The sequence below is a fragment of the Enhydra lutris genome, unplaced genomic scaffold (assembly GCF_002288905.1).
Source record: "Enhydra lutris kenyoni isolate GAN:26980312 unplaced genomic scaffold, ASM228890v2 scaffoldscaffold24, whole genome shotgun sequence".
Taxonomy (NCBI): domain Eukaryota; kingdom Metazoa; phylum Chordata; class Mammalia; order Carnivora; family Mustelidae; genus Enhydra; species Enhydra lutris.
Window position 1 is genome coordinate 9,731,879 of NW_019154108.1, and position 23,678 is coordinate 9,755,556.

General features: G+C 37.3%; 1 protein-coding gene across 1 annotated transcript in view; it reads left to right on the top strand.

Moving 5' to 3' along the window:
- LOC111150638 (catsper channel auxiliary subunit epsilon) overlaps nucleotides 1–23,678 on the top strand; it is a 142,644-nt gene that overhangs the window by 40,733 nt on the left and 78,233 nt on the right. The window contains exon 9 of the mRNA XM_022508125.1: nucleotides 1,521–1,598. Coding sequence (XP_022363833.1) covers nucleotides 1,521–1,598 — 78 coding nt within the window. The remainder of the gene's footprint in view (nucleotides 1–1,520; nucleotides 1,599–23,678) is intronic.

Below are 23,678 nucleotides of genomic sequence, written 5' to 3' on the forward strand. Positions count from 1 at the left end.
GTATGTGTGTGTGTATATATCCACATAGCCAAAACATAGATCCAGATATAAAACATACAGATGTACAAGTTCTTAACATAAAGAACTTCCACAAATTAATAAATAAAAGACTAACAACCCAGTAGAAAAATGGAAAATAGGTAAAGGGAATGAACAAATAGTTCACAAGACAGGAAATACAAGTGGAATTTGAACACATGGAAAGATGCTCAAACATTTCTATAATAAAGGAGATGCAGGTTAAAACTGTACCAAAGCACCATTTCCACCCATCGGACCGGCAAATTATAAATGTGACAGCACACGATGCTGAGAAGGCTGTGAGGAAGGAAGAAATCTCATACATTGCTGATGTGACATGTATTAGAGGAGTTGCTTCAAGAACAATTTAGCAGTATCTATGAAAATTACAAATGCATATGCCTCAACAGTTGCACTTTAAGGTCCCAGGTACAAAATAATACATATACAAAGTTGCTCATTATGGCATTGATTATAATGGCAAAGGACTGAGAATGAATGTTTATTAGTAGGTTACTATTTAATTATGATTTCTCCATAATTTGGAATAATAAGCAGTGGAAAAGTTAATGAGAATATGTAAAGATCTCTAAGATAAAACTTTAAGTGAAGAATATAATGTTTGAAAACATGTGTTTAGCATACTTACATTTTTTTTAAAGATTTTATTTGTTTATTTGACAGAGAGAGAGAGAGAGATCACAAGTAGGCAGAGCAGCAGGCAGAGATAGAGGGGAAAGCAGACTCCCTGCTAAGCAGAGAGCCCCATGTGGGGCTCGATCCCAGGACCCTGAGATCATGACCTGAGCCGAAGGCAGAGGCTTAACCCACTGAGCCACCCAGGCGCCCCGCATACTTACATTTATATAAAAAATAACATCTTAATTAGTCATGCACAAAAATTTTACAGAAATATAAATAAGGAAACTTACTAATAGTAGATCCTTGTTGGGTGCAGTGGGCTTGTGGGGATTGAGTGATGGAGTACAGAATGGGAGAGAAAATTTCAACTTTAGTTTTAATTTGTTTTTAACTATGTGAATAAATTGTCTATTCAAGAAAAAAATTAAGAAGAAAGAAAAAAATTAGATCTACATCTATTGAAATGACCATGGCATATAAGTAACAAAAGCAAGTTAGAAATAACATGCATCGTGTGATTTCATTTTTGTAAAAAGTGCAGGGGTGAGGAGTTGCTGTGTCTAATTATGATTGTAGAGAAAGAGATTTATACACATTCATACAGAGTTTTAACATTGGTTACCTCAGGAGTATAGACAGATCTTAACTCTTCCTTCATAGGTCTTTGGTTTGTTCCACTTGTTAAACACACACACACACACACACACACACACACACACAGATCACTTTTGATATTTTTAATGGGATAATCACAATTTTTTAAATAAATAAAAACATTTTTGTGGTTGTGTTTTGCCACAACTAAAAATGAAATCTGTTCAAAATGTAAGGAAACACAAATGCTTTTTATTTTGTAGGTTATTGTTGTATGGATATATGATCCAGAAAATGCAGACCCTGAAGAGTTGCTATGGACGGCCCAGGAACCGTCACTAGTAGGTGGAAACATTATTATTATCATAAATTTTAAAATATGCTATCCTTCGAATAATCTATTTTAAGCATTCCAGAACTAACTACATGCATCTTAATTGTCCAGTATCCTTCGCCATCCGTAGAGATTTTGAGCCTAATGCTCAATCTCCGCAATTACGAATCTTTCTCTTGAATTCTATGGAGCATTGTCCGTAATTCCTACGAACTGCATTATTCATGAAGATGCTAACATTCAAAGTGCTTTAAAGATGTTCCTTGTGCATCTATCTTAAAATCATCCTTCAAAAATCTGTCCAGTCGGTTAGTGAATCCTTTACCACTTGGAGACCAGTGAATTTCCTAAAGGTGCAGCACAGCGGATAAATACGGATGGTTTTCAATTTATGGTGGCTTGACTTGTGGTTTTTCAACTTTACCATAGCAGTGATATGCATTCTATAGAAACTCTACCCTGAGCTTGGGTCTTTTCCCCAGGCCAGCGGGCTAGCAATATGTGGTACGATACCAGCACACGACGCTGGGTGGCGGCAGTCATCACAGGAGTAAACCACTTAAACTGTTCTGAACCCACACGACCATTGTTTTCACTTTCAGTACAGTATTCAATGGTTTCCATGAGATATTTAACACTTTATCAAAAACAGACCTTGTGTTAGATGATTTTGCCCAACTGTAGGCTAAATGTAGGTGTTTTGAGCCCATTAAAGGTTGGCTTGGCTAAGCTATGATGTTGGTACATAAGGCACATTGAATGCCTTGTTGACTTACGATATTTTCCATTGACAATGGGCTTATCAGGACATATTCCATCATAATTCAAAGAAAATCTGTAAGTTCTTTCTCTGATTTGTTACAAATTTACCTCTTTCAAGACTTGAGTTCTGGGGCACCTGGGTGGCTCAGTGGGTTAAGCCTCTGCCTTCGGCTCGGGTCATGGTCTCAGGGTCCTGGGATCGAGCCCCATATCGGGCTCTCTGCTCGGCAGGGAGCCTGCTTCCCTTCCTCTCTCTCTCTCTCTGCCTGCCTCTCTGCCTGCTTGTGATCTCTGTCTGTCAAATAAATAAATAAAAATCTTAAAAAAAAAAAAAGACTTGAGTTCTGTCTTCTGCTACAATTAAAGTGTATTGAAGAGAAATATAAAATGAGTGGTTTTAATCTCATATGATACTATGTCTTAATGAGTCAAGATCTGGTTTTTGAATAGCATGTTACATGCCTCTTGGTAATGAAATTCACAAGAGATGGACTGATAAATCAGAATGACAATCTATCAATTAATTGTTTTATTTGGCAAATGGCTTTAGAGGACATACAATTAATCAGTTGTAATTAAACACTTTAAGCATTACTGTTACTTAATTTCTAATCCTTTTAAGTGAAAATATGTGCATTTTAATGGTATTTCATCCATGCATACCTAATACTTCGCTTTTGGAAAATTTCATGTTTATTCACGATCATGTCATTCCCATAAAACCTTTCTATGGCTCTTAGTTACGAACAGCAGACTTCTGGCTCTTAAGACACTTGTGGCACACAAAGCCCTGGAATATTCTGTCTCTGCTACTCTTCTCTGGTCTCAGCTCTCCACATGTCCTACCTCTAGCAACAGCACTCTGCTGTTTCCCTGCACACACCTGCTGTTCCACGGCTCTGAGTCTTTGCTCTGAGTCTATGGTAACTGCTCATTCCCTATGTTCATTTTCTCATGTTTTTTGTCTCAATTCAGATATCACTGTGTCTAGGATGCTTGCCTTGACCAAATCAGGATTTTTTCATATGAGTATTTTGAGGGCATTATTTTAATGCTACAGTTTTGGTAAATCATCAACAAAACAGCTCTGGCAAAATAAATGTAAATTGTCTGTTCGTGTTTTTATCAGCCAATATGTAATACGACTGATGGGCACTCAAATCATCGTTCCACCCTTTGCTCTTCGTTCTCTTCCTGAACCACCTCTGACCTTAAACTCTAAATATTCCCTCATCTTTAACTCATTCCTGTGTTTTATTCTCTCTTTGGATCTCAACCCACCCCTGTCTCTCATTAACTTCCTCTATGGGTCTTACCCTGTGCCCAATACCCACACCAGAGAAAAGAGGACCAACCGTGGGGTACAGCTCGGGGTAGGGTACAGAATAACTTATTTGTACAATTTGGTTTAAAAAATATTTGAGAGTTCAGGGTTTTATTTTGAGGGTTTTTTCTTTACCATTTAACTGTAAGTTATATCATAAAGAAAAAACATAAAATTTTAGTATACACCTTAATGAATAACTCTAATTAGTCATATAACCACTATCAAGAAGTAAAACACTAACAGTAGTACAGAGGGTCCCCTTATGTGCCACCTTCGTGGACATAATTTCTCCCTCCACCTTAGGACCTGATGAGTATAATTCCTGTATCCCTCTAAAGGTAACCATTATTCTGAATTTTATGGTAATGATTCCTCTGCTTTTATTTTTAGTTTTCCTCATGATTCCTAAACAATGAGGTTTAGTGGGTTTTAGGTTTGTGTTTATTTTTCTACTTTATATAAATGGAATCATGTTTTATATACATTGTGCATATTCCTTTTGGGTGGTCTACTTTATATAGGATTTATTTGTGTTGTAATGTACCTATAGTTTATTCATTTTTGTTCCTGTATGATATTTCATCATTTCAACCTACTATACATTTTTTATCCATTCTGCCATTGATGAATTTTGAGTTGGTTTATGTTTTGTTTTGTTTGTAATGAGTGTCGGTTTTTTTTTTGTTCAGCTTTTTAAAAAAAATTTTTTTTAAGATCGTATGTATTTATTTGACATACAGAGAAAGATCACAAGTAGGCAGAGAGGCAGGCAGAGAGAGAGAGGGAAGCTGGCTCCCCGCTGAGCAGAGAGCCTGACGCAGGGCTCGATCCCAGGACCCTGAGATCATGACCTGAGCCGAAGGCAGAGGTTTAACCCACTGAGCCACCCAGGCGCCCTTTGTTCAGCTTTATTGAGATGCAACTGATATATAATATTGTATAAGTTTATCAACTTACGTTGTACACTGCTGATCTGATACACTTACGTACTATGAAATGATTACCACAGTAGCATTTTTTAACCTTTATCACCTCACATAATTACTTGTTTTCTTTTTCTTTTTTTTCTCTTCTGTGGCAGGGTTATTTAAGATTTAAGATTTACTCTCTTATCAATTTCCAAGTATTTAATACTGTGTCATTAACTATACTCATCATGCTATACATTAAATTCCCAGAATTTATTCATCTTATAACTGGAAGTTTGTGCCTTTGACCACCATGTCCCCATTCTGCTCACCCCCTCACACCCCGCAATACCCATTCTACTCTGCTTCTGTGAGTTCAGCTTCTTTTAGAGTCCACATACAAGCACATAATACAGTATTTGTCTTTCTCTGTCAGGCTTATTTCATTTAGCGTAATGCCCTCAAGTTCATCCATGTTGTTGCAAATGGAGACATTTCCTTCTTTTTTATGGTCAAATAATATTCCACTGTGTATTGATGCCATAACTTCTTTATCCCTTCATCTTCCAATAGACAGGTTGCTTCTATGTCTTGGCTATTGGAAATAATGCTGCAATAAACATAGGGGTGTACTGGTTTTTTGGATTACTGTTTCCATGTTCTTTGGATAAATACCAAGTAGTGGAATTATTGCATCATTCGGTATTTCTAGTTTTAATTTTTGGAGGAACCTCCATACTGTTTTCCACAGTGACTGCAGTAGTGGACGTTTATATTCTACCAACAGTGCACGGGGCTCCTCTTTCTCCACGTCCTCACCAACACTTGTTAATCTTATCTTTTTTATTTTAACCATTCTAACAGGTGTAAGGCGAGGCATCTTTTCATGGCTCTCTGAACGTCTTCTTTGGGAAAAAGTCTATTCATATCTTCTGCCCATTTTTAAATTGGATTGCTAGGTTTTTTTTGCTATTGAGGTCGTGTGTGTTTTTCTATATTTTGGATATTACTCCCTTAAGAGATACATGATTTGCAGATATTTTCTCCCACTCTGTAGGATGGCTTTCGCTTCGTGGTTTTTTTTTTTCCATTTTGAATTCCTTTACTGTGCACATATGATTTTTATTCTTTGCTCTGTTATAGTTAACTATACTGATAGATTTTTGGAAAGTTGAACCAGCCTTACATACCTAGAATGAATCCCACTTGGCCATAGTATATAATTCTTTTTGTATATTGTTGGTTTCTATTTACTATTGTATTTCCATTTAGTTCAGATTTTTAAAAATTTTTACATTTCTTTTGAGACTTCTTTCCTGACCCATGTGTTATTTAAAAGCATGTCAATTTTCAAATACTTGGGGATTGTTCAATTACGTTTCTGTACTGACTTCCAGTTTAATTCTGTTATACTCTTGACAACATATTTTCTATGATTTCTATTCTTCTTTAAAATTTGTTTAATTCTACTATAAGTAATGAATGGTGTTATATTAGTTTCATCTCTACAATACAGTGCAATAATTCTATATATCACTCAGTGCTTATCATGACAAGGGCACTCCTTAAACCCCATCACCTGTTTCACCCATCCTCCCACCCACCTCCCCTCTGATCATCACAAGTTTGCTCTCTATATTTAAGAGTCTGATTTTTTGTATCTTTTTTTCTTAGGTCATTTGTTTTCTTAAATTCCACGTATGAGTGAAATCATATTATAATGCTAAATGAAATAAGTCAGAGACTTATTATTTAATACTAAATATTAAAAATAATAAGACTTTTAAAAAAATAAGTCTCTGACTTATTTCACTTAGCATTATACTTTCTAGGCCCATCCATGTTATCACCAATGGCAAGATTTCACTTTATTTTTACAGCTGAGTGGTAGTCCAGTGTATATATATATCTCACAGCTTCTTTATCCATTCATCTATCAATGGACACCTGGGCTGCTTCCATATTTTGGCTGTTGTAAATAATGCTGCAATAAATATAGTGGTGCATATATCTTTTCAAATTAGTACTTTTGTTTTCTTTGGGTAAATACCCAGTAGTGAAATTACTGGATCACATGGTAATTCTATCTTTAATTTTTAAAGAAACCTCCATTCCATTTTCCACAATGGCTACATCAGTTTGCATTCCCACCAACCATCCACCAGAGATTCTTTTTCTCCACATCCTCACCACCACTTGTTTCTTAGGTGTTAGCCATTCTGACAGGTGTGAGGTGCTATTTAACTGTGGTTTTGATTTTCATTTCTCTGATGATTAGTGATGTTAAAGATCTTTCCATGTGTCTGTTGGCCATCTGTTATGTCTTCTATGCAGAAATATCTGCTTATGTCTTCTTCCCATTTTTTAACTCAATTGTTTGGGATTATCTTTGGTATTGAGTTGTGTAAATTCTTTATATATTTTGGATACTAAACCCTTTTTTAGATATATCATTTCTATTCAGAGGACTGTCTTTGTTTTGCTGATTGTTTCCTTTGCTGTGCAGAAGCGTTTTATTTTGATGTAGTCCCAATAGTTTATTTTTGTTCTTCTTTCCCTTGCCTCAGGAGATGTATCTAGAAAAATTTGCTATGGCTGAGGTCAGAGATATTACTGCCTGTGTTCCCCCCTAGGATTTTGATGGATACCTGTCTCCATTTGGGTCTTTAATCTATTTTGAGTTTATTTTTGTGTACAGTGTAAGAAAGTGGTCCAGTTTTATTCTTTTGCATATTGCTGTTCAGTTTTCCAACACAATTTGTTGAAGAGACTGTCTTTCTCCCATTGTATATTCTTGCCTCCTTTGTCATAGATTAATTGATCATATAATTGTGGGTTTATTTCTGAGCTCTCTATTCTATTCCATTGAACTAGTATGTCTATTTTTGTGCTAGTACCATACTGTTTTGATAATACAACTTGTAATATACCTTGAAATCTGGAATTGTGATACCTCCAGCTTTGTTCTTCCTCAAGATTGCTTGGCTATTTGGGGTATTTTGTGGGCCCATACAAATTTTAGGATTATTTGTTCTAGCTCTGTGAAAAATGTTGTTGGTATTTTGATAGGGATTGCATCAAATCTATAGATTGCTTTGGGTAGTATAGACATTTTAACAATATTTCTTCTTCTAATCCATGAGCATGGAGTATCTTCCCAATCATTTGTGTCATCTTCAATCTCTTCCATCAGTGTTTTAGTTTTCAGAGCACAGGTCTTTCACCTCCTTGGTTACGTTTATTCCTAGGTATTTTATTATTTTTGGTGAAGTTGTAAATGGGATCGTTTTCTTAATTTCTCTTTCTGCAATTTCTTTATTAGTGTATAAAAATCCAACAGACTTCTGCATATTAATTTTGTATCCTGAAACCTTACTGAATTCACTTATCAGGTCTACTAGGTTTTGGTGGAGTCTTCAGGATTTTCTTTTCCTTTCTTTTTTTAATTAAGTAGGCTTCTTTGCCCAGCAGGGATCCCAGTGTGGGGCTTGGACTCACAAAACTGAGATTGAGACCTGCGCCAAGATCAAAAGCCAGACACTTAACCAACTGAGTCACCTATATCCCCTTTAGGGTTTTCTCTATATAGTATCATGTCACCTGCAAACAGTGAAAATTTTACTTCTTCCTTACCAATTTGGGTGCCTTTTCTTTTTCTTGTCTGATTGCTGTGACTAAGACCTCCAGTACTATGTTCAAAGAAAGTGGCAAGAAAGGACATCCTTGCCTTGTTCCTGACCTTAGGGGAAAAGTTCTCAGTTCTTCCCTGTTAAGGTTGTGTCAGCTGTGGATTTTTCCTGTATAGCCTTTATTATGTTGAGGTACGTTCCCTCTAAACCTACTTTGTTAAGGGTTTTTATCATGAATGGCTCTTGTAATTTGTCAAATGCTTTTTTCCTGCATTTACTGAGATGATCGCTTGGTTTTTATCCTTTCTCTTGTTGATGTGATGTATCACATTGGTTGATTTATGAATATAGAACCACCCTTACATCCCAGGAATAAATCCCACTTGATCTGGGTGAATGATTTTTTTAAATGTTGTGTTGGATTTGGTTAGCTAATATTTTGTTAAAGATTTTGCATCTGTTTTCATCAGAAATATTGGCCAGTAATTCTCTTTTGTTTTAGTGTCTTCATTCGGTTTTGGTATCAGGGTAATGCTAGCCTCTTAGAATGAATTTGGAAGTTTTCCTTCCTTTTTTATTTTTTGAATAGTTTGAGAAGAAAACATACTAACTCTTCTTTAAGTGTTCACTAGAGTTCAGCTGTGAAGCTATCTGTTCCTGGACTTCTGTTTGTTGGGAGTTTTTTTAAATTTTTGATTCAATTTCATTGATGGTAATCAATCTGTTCAAATTTTCTATTTCTTCCTGATTCAGTTTGGGAGGTTACATGTTTCTAGGAATTCTTTCTAGATTGTCCGATTTGTTGGCATATAATTTTTCATAATAGTCTCTTATATTCCTTTGTATTTCTGAAGTATCGGTTGTTATTTCTTCTCTTCTCTTTCCAGATTTTTTCTTGTTATTGATGTCTAGTTTCATAGTGCTGTGGCTGGAAAAGATGCATGGTATGACTTCAATATTTTTTAATTTGTTGAGACTTGTTTTGTGGCCTAACATATGACCTACTCTAGAGAATGTTCCATGTGCTCTGGAAAAGAATGTGTATTCCACTGTTTTAGGATAGAATATTCTGAATATACTTATTAAAGCCATCTTGTTTAATGTATCATTCAAAGTTACAGTTTCCTTGTTAAGTATCTAATGATCTATCCATTGCTGTAAGCAGGGTATTAAAATCCCCTACTATTGTTGCGTTAATGCCAATTTCTTCCTTTAATGTTGCTTTATGTAATTAGGTACTCCCATGTTGGGTACATAAAATATTACAATTATTATATCCTCTTGTTGGATTCTTTCTTTTATCATTATGTCATGTCCTTCTTTGTCTCTTGTTATATAGTCTTTGTTTCAAAGTCTATTTTGTCCAATATAATATTGTTACCCTGACTTTCTTTTCACTTCCATTTGCATGATAAATGTTTTTCATCCCTTCATTTTCAATCTGCATGTGTCTTTAGGTCTGATATGAATATCTTGTAGGTAGCATATAGAAGAGTCTTTTTTTTTTTTTTTAAAAAGAGCCACTTTCGCCTCCTTTTTTTTTTTAAGATTTTTTAATTAATTAATTTATTTGACAGTCAGGGATCACAAGTGGGCAGAGAGGCAGGCAGAGAGAGAGGGGGAAGCAGGCTCCCCGCTGAGCAAAGAGTGTGATGCGGGGCTTGATCCCAGGATCCTGGGATCATGACCCGAGCCGAAGGCAGAGGCTTTAACCACCGAGCCACCCGGGTGCCCCAGGAGTCTTGCTTTTTTATCCATTTCATCACCCTGTGTCTTTTGATTGGAATATTTAGTCCATTTACATTCACAGTAATTATTGATACATATGTATTTATTGTCATTTTGTTACCTGTTTTATGATCATTTTTGTAGTTCTCTGTTTCTTTTTTTCTCTTGCTATCTTCTTTCATGGTTTGCCGACTATTTTAGTGATATACTTGGATTCCTTTTCTTTATTTTGTGCATATCAATTACTGTGTTTTTAAATTTATGGTTACCATTAGGTTTATGAATATAACAGTCTGTATTACTCTGATGGCCACTCAAGTTCAAATCTATTCCAAAGGCACTAAATTTTTATTCCTCTCCCCTCCACATTTTAGGTATATAGCATCATACTTCATATCCTTTCATTTTGCAAACCCCCTTATTTTTATAGACCTACTTAATCGTACTACTTTTGTGCTCCTTGCCTTTTTTTACTCCTGCTTATGTTCTTTTTTTCCCCTCAAAGAACCCCCTTTAACATTTTTTTAAAGGCTGGTTTAGTGGTAATGAACTCCTTTAACTTTTATTTGTCTAGGAAATTGTTTCTCTCTCCTTGTATTCTGAATGAGAGCTTTGCTGTATAGAGTATTCTTGGTGGCTGGGTTGTTGTGGTTTTTTTTGTTTTTTTTTGTTTTTTTTCCTTTTCTTTCAGCACTTTGAATATGTCATGCCACTCTCTTCTGGCCTGCAAAGTTTCTGCTGAATAATCTGCTGATAGCCTTTGTTATTTCCCTTGTATATAACTGTTTTCTCTTACTGCTTTTAAAATTATCTGAAACTACTTTTTCTTATTTTAATTACTATGTGCCTTTGTGAGGACGTCCTTCACTTGATTTTGTTGAGAGCTCTCTGTGCCTCCTGGATCTGGATTTCTGTTTCCTTACCCAGATTGAGGAAGTTTTCAGCTATTATTTCTTCACATAAATTTTCTGTCTTATTTTCTCTCTCTTCTCCTTCACAGATCCCTATAATGTGAATATTGTTATACTTGATGGTGTTGTGGAGTTCCCTTAATCTATTCTCATTCTTTATTAATCTTTTTTTCTCCTATTCAGTGTGATTGTTTCCCATTACTCTGTCCCCCCAGTCATTGATATATTCTTCTGCTTCCTCTATTACTCATTTCCTCTAGTGTATTTTTATTATTATATTACCATTTTTAAATTTCTTTTCAGTGTACCAGAATTCATTGTTTATGCACCACACCCAGTGCTCCATGCAATACGTGCCCTCCATAATACCCACCACCAGGCTCACCCACCTTCCCACCCCACCCCACCCCCTTCAAAACCCTCAGATTGTTTATCAGAGTCCATAGTCTCTCATGGTTCATCTCCCCCTCCAATTTCCCTCAACTCCTTTCTCCTCCCATCTCCCCATGTCCTCCATGTTATTTCTTATACTCCACAAATAAATGAAACCATATGATAATTGACTCTCTCTGCTTGACTTATTTCACTTAGCATAATCTCTTCCAGTCCTGTCCATATTGATACAAAAGTTGGGTATTCATCCTTTCTGATGGAAGCATAATACTCCATAGGGTATATGGCCCTCTAGTGTATTTTTAATTTCAGTTATTGAGTGCTTCATCTCTGATTGGTTCATTTTTATGTTTTGTATCTTTTTGGTGAGAGTCTTGCTGAGATTCTCCACTCTTTTCTCAAGTCCAGTGAATATCTTTATGACCATCACTTTACATTCTCTATCAGGCATATTACTTATGTATGTTTCACTTGACTCTATTGTGATTTTGTCCTTTTGTTTGGGGCATATTCCTCTGTCTTCTTATTTTATACAACTCTCTATGTATGTTTCTATATGTTAGGAAAGTCAGCTATGTCTCCGACTCTTGCAAGTAGTGGCTTTATAAAGAAAGGGTCCTCTGATGCCCTATAGTGCAGTGTTTCCTGTTCACCACAACCTGGCACTTCAGAGGTGTCTTCCATGTGTGTTGCATGTGTCCTACTGTTGTGGCTGAGCCACATTTGCCTTCAGTCTAGTCATCTGCAATGGCTCTCCTTGCCTGTTGTGAACAGGTTTAGGTCTCTGTGTTGTTATGGGCCAGTCTGGGACCACCCTGGGCTTCAGTTAGGTCAGACCAGGCATTGACCGAGCTGCAGTTGAACCAAACTGCAGGGCACTCTTCCTGTGTGTCCCCTGGGAATCTTTCATTGGCAGGTGGGGTCTGCAGTTAGACCAGTTTGTGGCTCCCAGACCAAGTTGGGGCCACAGGTCAAGAGTCACTTGGAGTGGTACTGGCCCAGCAGGGCTGCTTACACAATGCCACACTTATGTCACTGCTTTGGATGTACTCTTATGAAGCCAGTTTGAAGGGGGCAAATTCTGAGGAGAAGTCTGGGGTGGATGCCAGGAAGATCCATGCTGGTCTGCTGTGGAAGGGGACTTGCAGCCACCAAGGAAAACTGCCAAGCTCAGGCTGGAGAGGGGGTAGGTTGGCAGAAGAGTTCAGGGGGTGGGGTCTACAGTGTTAGTAAGGTTTGCTGAGGTCCACTGTGGGAGGATGCTTGGCACTGATTTGGAGAGCTGCTGAGGCTGGGTTGCAGGAGGACATGGTCGCAGAGCACACTGTTGGCAAGCTATTGGAGAGTGTTGATGCTGCACTGGTTCCTGCAGGTGTCCATGTATCTAAGTTGGGGGGCAGGGGAGGGAAATAGTGCCCATCAGCTTTTTTATTCTTGAAGAAGTTTCCCTGCCCCTCCAGCACATGTTGTGAGATTAGTAACCAAATCTCCCTCCCATATACCCATGCTTTTTTCAAACCACTGCTTCTATGCTGTATCTTAGCAGGGCTGTTGTGCTGTCTCTTTAATGGCCAGGACTCAGTTTCCTTTCGCTATTCCAGAGTCCAGCTACTGTTTTTCTTTTACTTTCTTTCTTTTTTTAAGATTTTATTTATTTATTTTTAAAGATTTTATTTATTTGACAGAGAGAGATCACAAGTAGGCAGAGAGGCAAGCAGAGAGAGAGAGAGGAAGCAGTCTCCCTGCCGAGCAGAGAGCCCCTGTTTTTCTTTTTTAAAGATTTTATTTATTTATTTGATAGACAGAGATTACAAGTAGTCAGAGAGGCAGGCAGGGAGAGAGGAGGAAGCAGGCTCCCTGCTGAGCAGAGAGCCCGATGTGGGGCTCGATCCCAGGACCCTGAGATCATGACCTGAGCCGAAAGCAGAGGCTTTAACCCACTGAGCCACCCAGGCGCCCCCCAGCCACTGTTTTTTTAAAGTTCCAGGTGTTAGGCTGCTTGGGTGGCTCAGTTGGTTAAGTGACTGCCTTCAGCTCAGGTCATGATCCTGGAGTCCAAGAATGAAATCCCACATTGGGCTCCCTGCCCAGCAGGGAGTCTGCTTCTCTCTCTGACCCTCCCCCCTTTCATGCTCTCCCTATCTCATTTTCTCTCTCTCTCTCTCTCTCTCTCTCTCTCGAATAAATAAAATCTTTTTTTAAAAAAATGTTCCAGGTGTTAAGCCTCACTGATTATAAGAACTTAAGAAGTTAAGCCCCTCTGGTTTTCAAAGCCAAATGTTATGGTTGGGATTCATCTTCCCATTGTGGGCCCCTGTGCCTGGGTGCCCAGTGTGGAGTGTGCTCCTCTCTCTTCTTCTTGCTTGAGGTAGCCCTTCCTCCTGCAAATAGTCTCACAGGTCAACTTGGTTCCCGACCATGTCTCTGCTTTCTACCCTCCTTGATGTGCCCTCTTCTCTATGTTTTGCTGTAAAGAATCTGTTCTGCCAGCTTCACATCATTTTCTGGGTTTAGGATCCTCCTACTCCACCATCTTCCCCAGAAGTCTACAATTTCTATTAAATTTGTTTATGTTTTATAAGTGTTTTGCAGCCCAGAATGTGGTTTATCTTGGTGAATGTTCCATGTGATCTTGATAAGAATATGTGTTCTACTGTTGTAGGATTGAGTATTCTATATAAGACAATTAGATTAAGTTGTTGATAGTGTTAAGTGGATATTTTTGTTGATTTCAGCCTGATTGATCTATCAGCTACTGATGGGGGGGTGGCATTTTAGTTTCTGACTATAATAGTAGATTCTCTTATTTCTCCTGGCAGTTGTCAGTTTTTGCCTTGATGTGCTGTTGTTAGATGCATTAATGTTTAGGATTGTTATGTTCTCTTATAAAATTAACCTCTTTATTTTTATATTCTGCCCTCTTTGTCACTAATAAAATTCTGTGCTGAAGTTGGCCTTGTCTGAAATTTTGTAGTCCTCCAGTTTTCTTTTCATTAGTTTTAGCTTAGTATACTTTTTTATCTATTTCTTTACTTTTAAACTGAGGTTTATGTTTAAAACATGTTTCTTAAGGACAACATATAGTTGTCCTTTTTTTTTAAATTAATTAATTAATCTTTTTTTTAATTCACCTGTTTTATTTTTATTTTTTAAATTCTTTTAAAATGATTTTATTTTTTATTTTTTTGACTTCTTTAAAATTAACATATACTATATTACTAGTTTCAGAGGTAGAATTTAGTGATTGATCAGTGCATACAACACCCAGTGCTCATTACTTCAAGTGCCCTCTTTCATGCCCATCACCCAGTTACTCCATTCCCCGACCCACCTCCCCTCCAGCAACCCTCAGTTTGTTTCCTATACTTAAGAGTCTGTTATGTTTTGTCATCCTTTCTGTTTTCATCTTATTTTACTTTCACTTCCCTTCTCCTGTGTTCATCGGTTTTGCTTTTTAAATTCCACATATGAGTGAAATCATATGTTTGTAATTCTCTGGCTTATTTCACTTAGCATATAGTTGCATCTTATTGGGATTTTTCAAAAAATTCATTCTGGCAATCTCTGCGTTTTAATTGATCCATTTAGACCATTAACATTTAAGCTGATTATTGATTTATTTGGCTTAATATCAACCATGTTTATACCTGTTTTCTATTCATTGCCAGATGCTTCTTTTTCTGCCTTTTTGGTTTTAATTGAGCATTGTATAGGATTCCATTTATTTCCTTTCTTAGTGTATCGATTATATTTCCTCAAAAAAATTTTAGTGATTGCTCTGGAGTTTCTGGAGTTTACAATGTACATTTTAACTAATCCAAATCTACTTTCCAATAACACTATTCCACTCAACTCTAATTTAGGTTCCTTATAACAAAGTATTCTCAATTCCACCCTCTTGTTATCCTGTTATATTGCTATCATTCATTTAATTATCCATGTGGCACTGTAGTCCAATACTTTGTTACTATTATTAATTTAAACAATTATTTTTTGGATGAACTCAAGAATAGTGACAGCTTGATGGGTACAGGGTTTTCTTTCGAGTTGATGAAACCATTTTGGAACTAGAAAAAGATAGTTGTTGCACATCATGAAGGAACTAAAAACCACTGAATCATAAACTTTAATGTGGTTAATCATATGTTAATTTTACCTCAATACAATATAAGAAGAAATTGTTTTCTTTTATCTTTGTTTGCTCCTTTTCTAATGCTCTTCTTTTTTTATGTAAATCCAAGTTTCTTACCTTTATCATTCTCCTTCTGTCTGAAGAAAATATTTTAACATTTCTTGCAGGACGGTTCTGGTGGTGAGGAATTCCCTTGGTTTTTGTTTTCTGAGAAAGTTTTTTTTTTCTTTTTTAAAGATTTTATTTATTCACTTGAGAGAGAAAACAAACAGTGGGGGAGGCAGAGGGAGAAGTGGACTCCCCTCTGAACAAGGAGCCCGATGTGTGGCTTGATCCCAGAACCCTGGGATCATGACCTATGCCAAAGGCAGGCACTCAACCAACTGAGCCACCCAGGCACCCCATCTGAGAAAGTTCTTCTCTATCACTCTTGAAGGATAATTTTGCTGGACATAGAATTCTAGGTTGGTGGATTTTTTTTCTTTCAACTCTTTAAATATTTCACTCAACTCTCTTCTTGCATGTGTGCCTCTGACAAGAGGTCTCTTAATGATTATTCTTCTTGATCAATAGGTATGGTGCTTTTTTTCCCTCCAGCATTTTTCAAAGATTTCGTTTTTGCCTTTGGTTTTCTGCAGCTTGACTATGGTATGCTTTGGAGTAGTTCTTTTACATTTAGTATTCATGATGTTCCCTGAGCTTCTGGATCTTTGTTTTGGTGTCTGTTATTAATTTTGAAAATTCTTGGCCATTATTACCTCAAATATTTATTTTGCTCCATTCTCTCTTCTCCTGGCATTCTAGTTGTTTATGTGTTACATCTTTTGAAATTATCTAACAGTTCTTGGAAGTTCTGTCCTTTTTTTTTTTTTTTTAACTTTGTATTTCAGTTTGGGAATTTTCTTTTGACCTACCTTCAAGCCCACTAATTCCCTCCTCAGCTCTGGTGAATTCACTGATGAGCCCATCAAAAGCATTCTTCATTTCTATTACATTGTTTTATTCCTAGCATTTCCTTGACTCTTTCTTAGAATTTCTACTTTTCTGCTTACATTACCCATCTGTTCTTCCATATTTTCTAATTTTTCTATTAGAGCCCTTAATATATTAATCACAGTTATTATAAATTAGCTAACTGGTAATTCTAATATGTGTATCATTTCTGATTCTAGTTCTGAAGTTTGCTTTCTCTCCAGACTTTGTTTCTGCTTGCCTTTTGGCGTTGCAATTTTGTTGGTTATTGTTGAAAGTCATATATGTTAAATTGGGTAATGGGAACTGAGGTTAAATAGGCCACTAGTATGTGGATTTATATTAATCTGGCCAGTAATTGGGCGTGGTTTGGTGTTTGCTGTAACTATAGGCGCCAGAAGCTTTATATTGCTTTAAGGTTCTTGTTTTTGTCTCCCCTTTTGACTTTAGACATGCCTAAGTTCCTTGCTTCAGAGATTGTTTGTCTTACAGTTCTTTAAGCTACAATCCACTATACTGTGGAGAGTGGATACTATACTGAAGCCTTTTTGATGTAGTAAGGTATGAGGGAGGGAAGCTTTGTACAATCTCCCACTTAAATGTCAGTCTTTTAGTGGACCTGCATCTCTGGCATGTGATCTCCAGAAATGTTTATTCCTGTATAGCTTCCTCCCCCAAACCCCCTTAACTGATTGAGACTGAAAGTCTAGAGGAGATAGGAGTGAAAGGAGTAACCTCCCCTACAATTCTGGGACAGGGATCTGGTACAGACTTTCTCCCTGAAGAGCAGGCCTTTGTTGTGGAAAAGGCTCTGGGTATATTTCACAAAGATGACTTTTCCTCTCCCTCTGCCAAAGCCATGAGGGTATCTTTCTCTAGTCTTCATGGTGAGATCTGGTGGAGTTTCCCCTAAAACTGTAACCCTAAGGACTTTCTCGACCTCACACTCAGCTTCCTGCAATTTGTCAAAATTACCATTTAAGTGTTCCTTACCACCAGTTTATGGCTCCAGTAGCTTCTTCTCCATGTAAACAGATTCTCAACTATGACTTCCTGGATTCACCTGTCTCTACAGACCTTGGGATGGTAGTTTGCCCTGCAAACTCAGTTCCCTGGATGGGCTCAAGAAAAGTCATTGATTTTTAATTTGTCCAGCTTTTCCTTGTTGTAGTAATAGGAGTGACACCTTCTAAGCTCTTTACATGACAGAGCTAAAACTCTGTACAATATATTTTTAGTTCCATTCATTCTTCAATTCATATCATGCACCTTCAGTTTCTACAACCAAGAACTTCCATACATGGTTGTACAACTTGATCAGGATAGTCGCTGTGGTGACTCTACTTTTAATCCACTGAATTGTGGAACCAAAGTCCATCTCCATGTCATGAAATCTAATGGACACTTTTCACAACTTGGCAGAATTTAACATGTTTAACCACTTCTTTTTTCTTTGAAATACTCTCCTCTAATGGCTTCTCTAGCACCAAAACATGTTGGTTTCCCTCCTAATTTACATGTTACCCTTTGCCATCTCCTTTACTTTCTCCTCTTCCTTCATTAATCTTTTTTTTTAAAAGATTTTATTTATTTGTTTGACAGAGAGAGATCACAAGTAGACACAGAGGCAGGCAGAGAGAGAGAGGGAAGCAGGCTCCCTAGTGAGCAGAGAGCCTGATGTGGGACTCGATCCCAGGACCCTGAGATCATGACCTGAGCCAAAGGCAGCGGCTTAACCCACTGAGCCACCCAGGCGCCCTTCCTTCACAAATCTTTAAATGATTCTTTGCATTTGCTCTTCAGGTGATCTTACTTAGACCCAAATGTTTTAGATATTATACAATAATGAGTTACAAATTCATAACTCCGCAAGAATTTTCCCCTTACTTTTCCAAATCACAAATTCAACGGACCACTGGCATTCCTGTTTAGAGGTCTTATAAGCAGATTCTATGTAGTGTGGATAAAGTGGACTCTCCAGTTTCCCTATAAATCTGTTCTTCCCACAGGAGTCACCATAACAGTACATGACACCATTATCTTCCCAGTCCCCCCCCCCTTTTTAATAAAGATTTTATTTATTTGTCAGGGAGAGAGAGAGAGCACAAGCAGAGGGAACAGCAGGCAGAGCAGGCAAGGGAGAAGCAGACTCCTGGCTGAGCAAGGAACCTCATATGGGACTCAATCCCAGGACCCTGGGATCATGACCTCAGCTGAGGGCAGATGCTTAACTAACTGAGCCACCCAGGAGTCCCGCCTCCTAGTTTCTCAAGGAAAAGCTCTGTAACTAATCTCAATGCCCTCACTCTATCCCCACCCTACAATCCATTTTCCATATGACAGTAGATAGTTTTGAAATATATTATGTCAAGTTTCCAATTTCAGACTAGATGGAGTAAAGGCATTTCATTTTACTTCTGCCACTATTCATAATGAAAGAAAAACCCTGGACAAAATACATCTCACCCACAAAAATACTGAAAGACACAGAAAGGAAAGTAGATGTGACTAGGGACCTTGAGATTCTAAGAGAGCCCTACCCGCGAGTTCCCTGAATTTTTCCTTGTCTCCTCTATACTCTGGCAAGCACAGAAGAAGACAAGCCCCAAGAAAGGCCTGAGTTCTTTATCCAGAAGACCAGAAAGAACTATTGGTAGCCCAGAAAGACAGAAGTTTTTAACACACCTGTGTATTCTTGCACCACCCACCACACAAAAAAAGAGCTGCTCCCATTTCCCATTATAATAGGTGCTGCAGCAGTGGAGCCGTTGGCCGGAACCCTGTTTTCCTCCCACATCCTGCAGTAATGAGGAACCTTCCCTCCAATATGGAGCCTAAAGGTGGAAGTCTGACTCTCACCCCTCTGCAATAAGGAGGAAGCGCCCTTCATTCATGATGTTCATCCCCACCCTGCAGTACCAAAGAGGCCCAGCTAATTACCACTTCTTTTCATGCATAACACACACACACACACACACACACACACACACACACACACAGAGGCAGTGCCTCATCCTGCAGCACCTGTAGGTGGAACTCTGACTTCAACCTCTGCCTTCCGATAACAATGTGGGACCCCTCCTCTGCAGAGCCTGTGGATGGAATTCCCAGTCAACCCCACCCTGTAATAAGGAAGCGATGAAGCAGTGAGGCAGTACCCCTTCCCCATGGTGCCTGTAGGCAGGACTCTGACCAACCTCTGCCCTATAATAACAAGGAAACACAACTTCCCCTCCCCAGTTGGTGCTGTGGGACTATTGGGGGGAGTCCTTTGTTCCTGTTAACACAAAAGTGGGACAAAATAGCCCTGCAGTAGCTCTATAAATTAAATTGACATTTGAACCACAATCCACAAAAGGGATCTAGGACCTGCATTCTGATCCTAAACAGATTAACTACTGGATAACGTGAAAGATTTAAATAGGAATTAGAATCTTATTATATAATACTTAAAATAGTCAGAGGATACAATCCAAAAATTACTCATCAGACCAAGAAAAAGGAAAGTCTCAATTGAAAAAAGATAGATATCATATGACACAAATGTCATGTGATTAGAACAAACAGGGAAGTAAAAGAAACATTTCTAAACTGTAGCCAAACCTTAAAAGATCTAAGTTATTTTAATAGCAAGAAGATATCATGTACATTTGTGTTTAATCTCTTTGGGTTTTTAAGAATTTCCAGTATTAATCATTGTCTCAGGATTTCTTTTTCTAATAATGACTTAGTGCTGTAAATATTTGTTTACAGATTCATTTTCTTCCTATTGATTTCTTGTGGAAAAATCACTCTAATAGTAAACACAGGTTTTAAACTTTTTTAATGAAAGTATTTTGTTGTTCAGAATTCAGTGGTGTTTTCTGAATTTTAAGAGATAGCTAATAAGATTTGCTAATTAAAAATAAGTATATATCTTACTATTAGATAGCATTTAATTTTATGTAATTAAGTATTAAATATGTAATTATGTAAAATTAAATTAATAGAAATTTATATTTATAAATAAACATAAAATTAAATAAATCTAATTAAATATGTATTTAAATGCTTTAATATACATGTATGTACAATTTACATTAATTGCAATCTTAAATACTTTTCTTAGTGTCTTTTAGCTTCAGAGGTGTATATGTATGGAGAAAAAATACCCAAAACATAGAAATAAGGCATGTTCTTTCAGTGTCATATTGGAGAACTGTCTAACAGGCTCACCTAGGATCCCATAGATATTTAAAAGAAGGTACTTTTTTAAAAGATTGTGTAAAATAAACATAAACTTTTATCATTTTAATAACTATATTAAGTGTACAGTTCAGTGGCATTAAGTACATTCCTAGGGTTGTGCTTCTGTCTCTAAGGATTTGACAATTCTAAGTACCTTATATAAGTGGAATCATACAGTGTTTGTCTTTTTGTGACCGACTGACTTCACTTAGCATAAAATAGTCAAGATTCATCCATGTTGTAGCATGTGTCAGAATTTCCCTTCTTTTTTTTTTTAAGATTTTATTTATTTATTTGACAGACAGAGATCACAAGTAGGCAGAGAAGCAGGCAGAGAAAGAGAGGGGGAAGCAGGCTCCCCACCCAGCAGAGAGCCCGACGCGAGGCCCGAACCCAGGACCCTGGGATCGTGACCTGAGCTGAAGGCAGAGGCTTTAACCCACTGAGCCACCCAGGCGCCCCAGAATTTCCCTTCTTTTTAAGGCTAAATATTATTCCGTTGTATGCATAACAAAGGAAACAACAAAACTAAAAGACAGTCTATTGAATGGGAGAAGATATTTGCAAATAACATATCTAATAAGGGGTTAGTATCCAAAATGTATAAGGAACTTTCAAAACTCAATACCAAAAAACCCCAAGTAATCCAATTTAAAAAAAAAAATGGGCAGAAGATATAAACAGACATTTCTCCAAAGAAAACATACAGATGGCCCTCAGACACATGAAAAAATGCTCAATATCACTCATCATCAGGGAAACGCAAATCAAAACCACAATGAGATATCACCTTATACATGTTGGAACGGCTAAAATCAACAACCCAAGAAACAAGTGTTCGTGATTATGTGGAGAAAAAGAAACCCTCATGCACTATTGGTGAGAATGCAAACTGGTGCAGCCACTGTGGGAGACAGTAGGCAGCGTCCTCAAAAAATTAAAAACGGAACTCCCCTAGGATCCAGCAATCACACTACTCAAAGAATACAAAAACAGTAATTCAAAGAGATACATGCACTCCTATTTTTACTGCAGCATTATTTACAATAGCCAAAGTACAGAAGCGACCCAAGTGTCCATCGACTGATGAATCTATCAGTGGGCACTTGGATTGCTTCCATATCTTGGCTATTGTGAATAATGGTGCAGCGTGGGTACCTGCGTGGCTCAGTCGTTATGCATCTGCCTTCCCCTCGGGTCATGATCCCAGGGTCTTAGGATCAAGTCCCGCATGGGGCTGCTTGCTCAGTGGGGAGTCTGATTCTCCCTCTCCCGCCGCCCCTCCTCTTGCTTGTGCTCTCTTGCTCGCTTTCTCTCAAATAGAAAATACATTAAAATCTTTAAAAAAGTAATAATGGTGCAGTGAACATAAGAAGGCAGATATCTCTTTGATATTCTGTTTACATTTCTACTGGATACGTGCCCAGAAGTGGGATTACCAGATCATATGGTAATTCTATTTTTAATTTTTTGAGGAACATACATACTGGTTTGCGTAATGGCTATACCCGTTTATAGTCCCACCAATAGTGCACAAGGATTTCCTTTTCTCCACATCCTGCCAATCCTTCTTATCTTTTTATCTTTTTGATGATAGCCATTTTAGCAGGTGAGAGGTGGTGGTACTGTGATTTTGTGATTGATTTGTATCTCCGTGATGATTAGTGATGTTTAACGCCTATCATATACCTGTTAGGGCCATTTATATGTCTCCTTTGAGAAATGTTTATTCAGATTCTTTGCCCATTTTTTTATTAGGGTTAATATTTTCTTGCTTTTGAATTGTTTGAGCTCCTTATACATTATGGGTATTAAACTCGTATCAGCTATCTGGCTTACAAATATATTCTCTCATTTAGTAGGTTGCCTTTTCACTCTGTTGATTGTTTCCCTTGATGTGCGGAAGCTTTTTAGTTTCATGCAACCTGATTTGTCTACTTTTATTTTGTTGCCTGAGTTTTTTATGTCATATCCAAAAAAGCCATTGCCCAGATGAATGTCAAGAAGCATTTCCCATATGTTTTCTTCTAGTAGTTTTATGGTTTTACGTCTAAGTCTTTAGTTGAGTGGATTTTTAAAATATGATGCAAGATAAACATTCAATTTATTCATCTGCATGAGGACATCCAGGTTTTCCAACACATTTGTTGAACAAATTACCCTTTAAGTATGTACATTCTTGGCACTCTTGTCAAAAATCATTTGACCTTAAAGGCATGGATTTATCTCTGGGCTCTTTATTTCATTCCCCTGGTCTATAGATCTGTTTTTATGGCATTACTATACTGTTCTGATTACTATAGCTCTGTAATAAATATTGAAATCAGGAGATACCATGCTTCCAGCTTTGTTCTTTTCTTTTTTTAAGATTTATTTATTTATTTTAGAGAGTAAGAGAGTGCCTGAGCAGTGGGAGGGGCAAAGGGATGGATAGGGGAAGCAGACTTACGACTGAGTGAGGAGCCCAATGTGGGGCTTGATCTCAGGACTCTTGAGATCATGACCTGAGCCGAAACCAAGAGTTAGATGCCTAACGGACAGAGCCACCCAAATAGCATTTGCTATTTGGGGTCTTTTGTGGTTCTATACAAATTTTTGGATTTTTTTTTTGATTATGTCAAATGGCATTGGGATTTTGATAGAGAATGAATTCCATCTATAAAGCACTTGGATTAGTAAAGACATTTTGGCAATATTAATTCTTTCAATCCATGAATATGAAATATCTTTACATTTATCCATGTTTTCTTTAATTTTCCTCACCAGTGCTTTTATAATTTTTAATATAGAAACCTTTCACATCTTTGGTTGATTCCTAAGTCTTTTATTTTTTTGTTGTTGCTATTGTAAATGAGATTATATTCTTTATTTTCTTTTCACATGGTTTATTGTGACTAGAAATATGACTGATTATTGAATGTTGATTTTTCTTTTTAATCCTGCAACTTCATTAAAATTACTTCACTAGTTCTAACAGGACCTTTGTTGTTAATTCTTTAGGGTGTCCTACATATATGATCATGTCATCTGCAAACACAGATAATTTTACTTCTTCGTTTCTGCTTTGGATGACTTTTACTTCTTTCTCTTGTCTAACT